Genomic DNA, 10,116 nt, shown 5'->3' with positions numbered 1-10,116 from the left:
TGCATTTTCTGAAACGAATATTTTCGCCGTCCCCAGCTGAGCACAGGTGTTGCTAAAGCTGAAGCAAAATGTGCTCGGAACCCCTCTTAAGGGTGGATGCTGCAGCCCTTTGCCGCCATTAAATGGTGCTCATCCGGAGGCCGGTGGCAGGCCCTTAGCACTCCAGACCAGACGGTGGTCTTAACACACAGAAAGAATGAAGGCATTAGTACAAGGTTTTAGCCAGGCCAGGCCGCGTTCTCCGCTCAATTCCTTTTAGACTGGCTTTTCTTCCCTTACCTACTTCCTTCCACCTCAAACTGCGTTTAAAGCCTCACAAGCTCAGCCAAATGGTGTCACAGAATTGTCGAGCTGTTAGGGCTCCTGAAACAGCTCATCTAACGTCTCATTTATTTCTACAAATGGGGAGAAGGAGGGAGATTTGAGGCCCTTCAGTGCGGGGGCTGAATGGTGTCTCCTAATCTGTGTTTTGAGTGTTTCTCAAATTATTGGAAAAGTAGCTTAAGGAAAGGAGCTTCATGAGAAGCCGATGAGCTGTCCCTTAGGCCACAGACGCAAAGAGACAGTCATGGACTCTGGACAAGTGTGAGTGGCTAAAAGGCCAGGCACCACTCACAATGGTGAACAAACAAATTCCTGCAGTCGGATTTTACGCTATAGTCCGGGAAAGACAATGTTTGTGAGGCAGTTGCTAAGGAAAATAAAAACAAAAAGAAAAAGCAGGGAAAAGGGATAGAGAATGCACGTGCACCTGTGACGGAGGGGAGTGTATGCTGGTTACACAGTGTTACATTGGCTGTTCTCAGAAGGCCTCTTTCATCAAGTGACATTTAAGCAGAGGCCTGATTGAGGGATCCAGCCTTGCTGGCACAGAGGAAAGAGCAAGTGTAAAGGCTCAGAGGCAGAGTGCAGCTGCAGTAGAGCAAGGAGGAAAGACAGGAGGCCACTGTAAGGACTTTGTCTTTTCTTTTGAGTAAGGTGGAAATCTCTGGAAAGTTTTAAGCAGAGTGACATAATAAAAGGACCCCTATGACTGCACTGTGGAGAACTAAGAATAAGCTAGGGCAGAGGCAGACGGACTAATTAGGAAGCTAGCACAGTAATCCAGGCCCTAATGGGGCTTGGTGCAGGTTAATAGCAACAGTATAGGGAGAAATAGTGTGAAAATTGAGCCAGTGATTTGCTAATGGTGGAGTGTGAAAGAAAGAGTTAAGGATGAATCTTGCAGGAGTCAGCCAATGAATATTAAGTTCCAACTGTAATTTGGACAATGTGATGGGCATTGAGGGAGTTATTTGAACTAGTTTGCCTGTTTACCATATATACTAAGTAATTAAACCTGAAACTCTCTATATAAGTATAGGTGATTTATAAAGTAAGGTAGGTCCACTGAAGCCCTCCCTATATTTTGCCACTGGGGAATAATTCATATTTTGCTACTAGGTCAGGTCTGTATCTTACGGCATCTCATAGCTCCTTTTTATGGTCTTCGTAAAGCTCATCACAGTATGCAGTTATATATTTCTGTTATTATTTGATTAATCCCACTTTCCCTCCAAAAAGTGAATTTTTAGTCCTCCTCAGGCAGACAAGTATCTGTTTACAAAGTGAATCCATATAATGTATTTCACATTCTTGAAATATCTCTGTTTTCATGCCAAGATGGTTGAAGTTTATGTTTTTTCTAAACACAGAGTTTCATTAGATAGGGAGGTCAGAGAACCTAGAAAACTATTGGTGTAAGTGCTTAGCTCAATTCACCTTTTTTTCTTCTTTTTTGAAAACCTAAGAACTGGTGTTCTAGGCATGTGCCATGAGCTTTATTTCATTATTTGTTTTTATTACTTTATCTTCATGTGTAAATGAAATACCATAGGATGTTGGAAACAGCAAATTATAATACCACTTAGAGTGGTACCTGGTACATAATGTTCAATAAATGTTAGCTGTTATCATCTCTCCACTTTATGGATGAGAAAGCTGAGGCTCAGAAAGATCAAGTAGCTAGCCCAGGTTCTCTGGAGAGGTTTAGACTTGGCCCTATTGACATTTTGGAATGAATAATTGATTGAGGAGGGGGGGCTCTCCTGTGCATTGTAAGATGTTAGCAGCATCCCTGATCTCTACCCACTAGATGCCAGTAGAATCTCCCCCTCCCCCAAGTTGTGACTACAAATATGTCTATGGGCATTGCCAAATGCTCAATGTCACTCCTAGGGGGCACTGAGAACCACTCCAATTGAGAATCACTGCCTGGAACCACTCTGCTACACTACCTCTCTGTGGGATCATAAAATCAATTTTATCCTTTCAGTGGTCAAGTTTTTCTACAGATATGGTTTGCCTTCTGCAGACCCCACCTGCCATATCATTGCCATTATTTATTTATCTGTGTTTTATTAGCAGTAAAATATACTCAAGACTCAGACAATTTTTTTTTTTTTTTTTTGGAGACAGAGTCTTGTTCTTTTGCCCTGGCTAGAGTGTCGTGGTGTCAGCCTAGCTCACAGCAACCTCAAACTCCTGGGCTTAAGCAATCCTTCTGCCTCAGCCTCTCGAGTAGCTGAGACTACAGGCATGTGCCACCATGCTGGGCTAATTTTCTTCTATATATATTTTTTGCTGTCCAGATCATTTCTTTCTATTTTTAGTAGAGTCGAGGTCTCGCTCTTGCTCAGGCTGGTCTCGAACTCTTGACCTCGAGCAATCCTCCTGCCTCGGCCTCCCAGAGTGCTAGGATTACAGGCATGAGCCACCATGCCTGGCCAAGACTCAGACAATCTTCAACCACTAAGAGAAATAACTATTCCTTTTGCTTAGGTTTTAAAACCATAGGCTTTTGTTTTGAAGTTACTTTTATTGTGAACCACCTAAGTTTTGTATGTACATTCTGCCGTCTAATTTTCACAACTCTACAAATTTCATAGTCATTATACTCACCTTGATGTGAAATACAATGCCTCTGTTTTCTATCTTGGTAGGACCCATGTTGGTTCTTTGTTCTTCTTTTTTTTTTTTTGAAGTGATGTGCCTTGAGTCGTACCATGTTGGTTCTTTGATAGCTTAGTTCATTATACTTTATGTACAAGAAGAGCTGAGGATACTGATGGACTTAAGTCAACAAGATAAGCTAAAGCAGATGCCATCAAACTGTGGTATAGGAGGGACACATAGGAACAGAGTTTTTAGGAATCTATTTCCAGAACTTGAACTTTCACATATACTCTTTTCTTTTTTCTTTTGAAACAAGGTCTCTGTTACCTAGGCTAGCTCTGTTGCCTGGGCTAGAGTGCAGTGGCATCATTATAGCTCAGTGTGCAACCTCAAATTCCTGGGCTCAAGAGATCCTCTTTCCTTGGCCTCCCAAAGTGCTGTAATTACAGGCTTAAGCCATTGCACCAGGGCTTAAATTCTTTAAAATATACATATGACTGGGTGAATGAGAATAAATGTAGCAGGCCATCAGAGCCCATTAATAATTCAAGGTTTATAGGCCCAGGCACAAGGTTTATAGGTCCTAGCATTCTGTGAGGCCGAGGCAGGAGAATCACTTGAGCACTCAGGAGCTGGAAACCATACTGAGCAAGAGCGAGACCCCATCTCTACTAAAAATAGAAAAAATTAGCCAGATGTGGTGGCACACGCCTATAGTCCCAGCTACTCAGGAGGCTGAAGCAGGAGAATTGCTTGAGTCCAGGAGTTTGAGGTTGCTGTGAACTAGGCTGACACCACAGCACTCTAGCCTGGGCAACAGATGGAGACTCTGTCTCAAAAAAAAACAAAAATCCAACTCTGGCTAACTGACGCAAAGGGAAATATATCAGAAGGACAATAGGGGTCACTGGATTGGCAGGAGGTTGGAGAACCAGGCTGGGAGTGGATGGGATTCTGAGCAACTCTGTGGAGGAGTCAGAAACCTCCAGTGTAGCAGCAAGAGTGGGCTGCTCAGGTCACTGTCACTGCTGCCCCCCCCCACCCCGACTGCCCCTGCTATACTGCATGTGTGAGTGGCCTCTGACCCCTGCTCTCATCCTTGTGACTGTCACTCGGTATCTAATGTCTCAGGGTAGACTACATGAATTGGGGAGAGGTGACTCTTTGAAAGAAAATCAGTGTTATTATGGAGAAATGGGAACTATGCAATCAAAAATGATAAACATTCTCACTATCTAACAAGTCAGGGTCAGTTTAAGGAGACTTGACTGGCTGCAGCTTGGTGCCAAAGGTCCAATCCCTCTCCTCTCCATGAAAGATATTCCTTGTATCTGAGTCTAGTCTATGGTACTCTCTATTTTTTATACTGATCTCCTGGATTTCTGTTCTTATTTTTTCTTTGCTCTTTAAAGAATGATTGAACTGGAAAGTTAGAAAGAGTTGGGAGAGATACCTATTTCAATCTCTTCATTTTTTAAATAAAGATACTGTTTCCCCTAGATCTTGACTTGCATGTTTCTCACTTTAGCCAGTATTGAGTTCAGATTGTGTCTTGTGCATACTGGTGTTTGACCCTTGACTGTAACTGGTTCTCACTGTTATGGATTTGTGTCTCCCCAAAATTCATGTTCAAGTCCTAACCCCCAAAACCTCAGATTGTGACCTTATTTGGAAATAGGGTCACTGTAGATGTAATTAGTTAAGATGAAGCCACACTGGAGTAGGATGGGCCCCTACTCAAATATGAGTGGTGTCCTTATAAAAAGGGGAAATTTGGACATAAAGACATGCACACAGTAAGAAGAACAGCATGTGAAGATGAAGGCAGCGATCAAGGTGATTCTTCTACAAGCCAAGGAATGCCAAGAATGGCCAGATAACCACTAGAAGCTAGGGGACAGGCATCGAACAGATCCTTCCTCATAGCCCTCAGAAGGAACCAACCTTAATCTCAGAACTGTGAGACAGTACATTTCTTTTACGCCACCCAGTTTGTGGCACTTTGTTATGGCAGCCCTAATACAACTAATACAATAACTAACACAATAAGCTTCTCAGGTAAAAGCCTTAATCTCTATCTCTTCATTCCAGTTCATGATATAGGTTAGAGAACTTTCAACAGTCACCTCTGACTCTGCCTTCTCTCTCTCTCTTTATATTCTATCTCCAACTAAATCTTAACTATTTTTTTTTTGAAATGTCTATCCATTTCACTGCTATCACCCCAGGGCCATCCTTTATCATCTCCCAATTGAATTATTATAACTGTCCTAAATTGTCTCCCCATGCCAGTGTTATTTCCTTTATCTATTTTCCATGTCTCTACCAGATCAATCTTCTAGTTGTCCACAATCACAGTATGCCTGTTACCTTCCCTTTTTTCTGCTTCAAAGATTTCCCATCCTTTGCCTGCCTTTGAGTCTACCAAAAGCAAATGATGATCCCTGACTCTTTTGCTGTAGCAAGCTCTGAATAAATAGGTTCTGCTTATTCTCATTTGGGTGGTTGAGATTAAGGCTTTTACCTGAGAAGCTCATTTATTCCCATAGAATGAATAATCTATGAGGAAAAAGGCATACTTTTTCTAGCGGGTTTTCTAAGTTGGTGAGATGTAAGCCTAGAGCTGCAGGCAGCATCCTGGCAACTGTGTGGGGAAAGCCTGTCTGAGGACAAGAGCAGCATGGAAATTAGCAGAGCAGGAGATGGAGGCAATCAGAACAAGTCCTGATGATGCTGTTTGAGATCTTGGCTCCACCTGTGGCTGAAGTCACCTCTTCCTCTGGACTTTTCAGTTTCATGAGCCAATGAATTCCTCGTCTTGCATTTGCTACTTTGAGTTTCTGTGGCTTACAACCAAGAGTCCTCACCAATAAACTCTCTTTTTTGAGTACCTCCCATCCCTTGCCATATAGGCCAGAAATAGGCCCAGAGCTATTTCTACACTCAGGTGGGGAAGGAGGACTGGAAAGCCCTGACACTTGGTCACAGGTGACAAATTGAACCCTAGCCTACCAAAGCTCAATGAGCTCTGGTGATGCTCTTGCTGGCCCAGATACCTGCACAATCTGTAGTGCTGCCCCAAAGTTAGGCCCCATATCACAGCTTTTTAGTTCATATTTGCATGCTCAGCCACTGCTCTCCAAAGCAACACATATCAGAGTGGCTGAGGGCAGAGTGGTTACCAGCCTTAGCCACATGCCATATTGAAACCAGCCTCCCCAACTGTAACTATAGCCCTTTGTGTTGAATCCTGGTTTCCAACCCTTCTGCCCCTTCTTGGTAAATTCTCCTTTGTCAAGGGTACTCAGCTTAACCCAGAAAAAATTTCTGGATTTCAAATCTTGGGAGTTTTACTTCTTTCCCTACCCAAAGTTTCCGGGATCCTGTGCAAATTGGTCCACCCACTTTCCAGGGCTCCTTAAATCAGGGAATCTCTAGGAGATGCTCAGTTTTTATCAAGAGTATTGTTAAAACTACTTAAAGTGTGCATTCATAGGGTAGTCAGTCAGGTTTGGCTACAGGAGGAAATGCAGGAGAGGCTTGTATTAATAGAAGAAGAAAGTTTATTATACTCCCACAGGTCTTAAGTGAAAGGAGTACCACATGCCCTACAGGGTCCCAGGGAAACACAAGAGGGTGGTCAGGAGGCAGAAGACTGGAGGGGAGAGCTTAGCTGTGGCCACAGCCTTTATTGAAGTTTCCAATGGAAAGGCAAGGCAGGGGAGGGTAAACAGTTGAGGATTGGCCAGTTGAATAATTTTAATGGGCTCTAAGTTAAGTGGGTGGTCCTTAGTTGCCCTGAGAAAATTAAGGCAAAGAAATATTGCCTTTGAGGATGTACAAGCCAGATAGGGGAAGTATGGCTGTAGATTGGTTAGTTTGCATATTAAAGGCATGCTCCAGGCTGGGACATTTGCTATCTCTAAGAATTGGTTAGCCTCAGTAGAGGCAGTCTGTCCCCAGCTAGAAAGATTTCTTTAAGATGTCAAAACAGTATGATATATAGAAAATTAAAAATATATACAATGCATCAACTAAAAAAACCTTCCCTTCCCTAGGACAAAAGTATGCCTTTATATTTGCATACTAAAAGAAGCCATTTAAGTGATTTTGCAGAATACAGAAAATCTGCTCCTAGACGACTTTATCTGTGCTTATTCAGAGAAGCAGCTTCGGTAGTTTAAAAAAAGTAAAAGGAAGGAAAAAAAAAAAGCTCTTATTTCCCAGTACCTTGCATTGTGAACAATTTCTACTTGTCAGGTTGGTCTCTGTTTTTGTTTCTGAATCCCAGCTTCTAACATTTGCAAATGCTGTCTCTCAGCTTAACCTTTCCTCTTCCATTTTTGGAATCCTACTTTTTCTTTATGGATCAATCCAAACCACACCACTAATGAATTAATTATATAATCATTTGCTCTCTTATTTTCCTAAATATCAGTCTTTTCTCTTGGTTCTTTGAGGGCAAGAACCATACTTTCCTTGTTTATTCTTCAGCACTTAGCATTCAATAACAATTAGTGAGTGAATAATTTAATGGATAATCCACTACCTTTTGTAACAAATAGTATTTTCAATACTTGAATTGTCATATAAATTGATACAACATTAAACATTAAATCGTTTTGAAGCCTATAAAGATTGTCATTGTATACATCATTAATATTTTAATTTTTTAAATATTTTCATCATACATGCATTTTAAAAACTAGATTTTAGTTTTGTTTAACAATCAGAAAAAAATATTCTTTTACATATTTCAAAAATAATTATTCTGCAATTTTATATTTAAATTAACTTTAATATTTTAAAAATATTTTTAATTCTCTACCCAAAACTTAAAATATAAAAATCATGCTATATTTATCACCCAAAATTATAAATTTTCTAATTACCTTCCTCCTTATCTTCCCAAGAGAATATGTATGTATCAGAAGTACATTTTTTAAAAGTCATTTCATCTTGTCAAAAGTCAGATGATTTAAAATTTGGCTTAATGTTTCTTTTCTGTTGCTACAAAGGTGAATATGCAGTTTGATATTGTAAATAAAAAGAGCTTTTCTGTGTGTCCTATAAACATCCCCCCCTCAAATGTCTCTCTCCTGTGGAAGAGCATCCGCTCTATAAGTCAGTGGCACTGTACCCTAGAAAAAATGTTTGAGGGGAAGTCTGTAGGAGAATGGGACATTTATGAGCTCTTACATTTCTTGTCTGCTTAGTGGCTCACTTTGAAAAGTGAAAGTAAGGGAATCAGGTACCCCTTCCATAACTAGTTTTTCATATATTAATATATATATGTATAGTTTTAATAGATATGTATGTGTATACACATCCCTATTATATATGTCAGGAATATATATATATATAGTTTCAATATGTGTGTATATATACACACACTTATTATATATGTCTGGAATATATAGGTACACACATTATATATATATCCCTGAATTGGCTACAATGTATAGTTATAAATCAGGGACTTTAAAGATAAATATAAGATTTAAATCTCTTTTGCTGGCTTTCCTTTAATAACATGTGAAAAAAAAAACCAAAGTCTTATTTCAAGATGTGCAATTTGGGACTGCTTTCCATTTCTTCAGCTCCTAATAAGCACTAAGAAGCAATTTGCATCAATTCACCACCTACTCCTTGGCATCCCCAATTCCTCCAGCAGTTATTGCGAAGGTGGCTTCATTTTCAGGCATCTCAGGGCTAACAGAATACAAGGGAACAGAAGTTTATAAAAAGCTCTATTTCTATAAATACTATATTCATGTCACAGTCATCATGCTCCCATCAGTCTGAGTCTCCAGAGACATTTCAGAGTTGGTACAGCTAAATGTGGACTACAGAATTTTCCCACAAGTATTATTAACCCTCAAAAACATTTATTGAGCAACTTCTATATGTAAGGTTCTGAATGTCAAGAAAAATTACCCCACACTTGGAAACAGGCAAAAAGGGTTAACTGGGTGTTCTTTCAGTGTGGGGTTAGGCATTGTATAGCAGACCCTTACGGGCGTACCTTTCTCTACAGGGGTGTACACTTTTCTCTTGACTAGACTAATGTAGGGGAAGAGTGTAAAAGACTTTGAAAAGAACTAAAAGACTACTGAGTACCTTCAATGGAAACATAGGTTGTCTAGCACATCCTACCAGGTTATCCAAGTCTATGAGGGCTCTATACCTTTCATTATCTTTGATCTGTTTTACAACTCTGTAAGTTGTAGAATACTATGAGTAATGAAATTTTTTTTATTTTTGAGACAGGGTCTTGCTCTGTCACCCTGGCTAGAATGCACTGGCATCATTGTAGCTCACTGCAACCTCAAACTCTGGGGCTCAAGCGATCCTCCTGCCTCTGCCTCCTGAGTAGCTGGGACTATAGGCACACACCACCACACCCACCACCACGCCTGGCTAATTTTTCTATTTTTAGTAGAGAGGGGGTCTCACCCTTGCTCAGGGCTCAGGCTGGTTTCCTAAGCTCAAGTGATCCTCCCACCTCAGCCTTCAGAGTGCTAGGATTACATGCATGGGCAGGTGGGGTAATGCAAATTAGTCTTGTCCATAGAGATGTCAATTGTAAGAGGTGGAATGCAATTGATTTATGTCCTGTGGAGATTGACCCACTTTTGATCAATTTATAATTCATTTCAGTATTTCTTATTTGACTATAATATGTATGGTACTTTTGTTTTTCTTTTGATCTGGTTATAAAATCTTAATGATTCCCTCACTAATTAATGAGTTAAATAAAATCTTTGACATTTTATATTTGTATGAGTCATGATTATACACTTCTTAAAATGTTAATCTTTTAATTTATTGTACAACTCTGTAGGATAGAGGTTAATTTGTAGAAAACTGATAGTAATGCAGATGATTCTTGTCTGAGGGCAAAGAAAATTGATTTCAGTCTATAGCAATGGAAATGAATTTCATTGTATAAAGAAGCAATTGATTTATCTCCAGTAGAAAAGATAACTTCAAATGTTACAATTTATTGCCTGGTAGGATAGTAAGCAGTTTTGCATATAACAAATTCTCTCTTTTTTTTTTTTTTTTTTTTTTGAGACAGAGTCTCACTCTGTTGCCCGGGCTAGGATGAGTGCCGTGGCATCAGCCTAGCTCACAGCAACCTCAAACTCCTGGGCTCAAGCGATCCTTCTGCCTCAGCCT

The 10,116-nt window shown here is 40.2% G+C and overlaps 1 protein-coding gene across 1 annotated transcript in view; it reads right to left on the bottom strand.

Moving 5' to 3' along the window:
• Positions 1-8,356: 8,356 nt before the first annotated feature.
• The window catches only part of DMC1 (DNA meiotic recombinase 1), a 35,124-nt gene continuing 33,364 nt past the window's right edge, over positions 8,357-10,116 (bottom strand). The window contains exon 13 of the mRNA XM_045552862.1: positions 8,357-8,646. Coding sequence (XP_045408818.1) covers positions 8,577-8,646 — 70 coding nt within the window. The 3' untranslated portion in view covers positions 8,357-8,576. The remainder of the gene's footprint in view (positions 8,647-10,116) is intronic.

Source organism: Lemur catta, chromosome 6 (genome assembly GCF_020740605.2).
Source record: "Lemur catta isolate mLemCat1 chromosome 6, mLemCat1.pri, whole genome shotgun sequence".
Taxonomy (NCBI): domain Eukaryota; kingdom Metazoa; phylum Chordata; class Mammalia; order Primates; family Lemuridae; genus Lemur; species Lemur catta.
The sequence above is the reverse complement of the archived record's forward strand: the minus strand, read 5'-3'. Positions and strand labels throughout refer to the sequence as shown.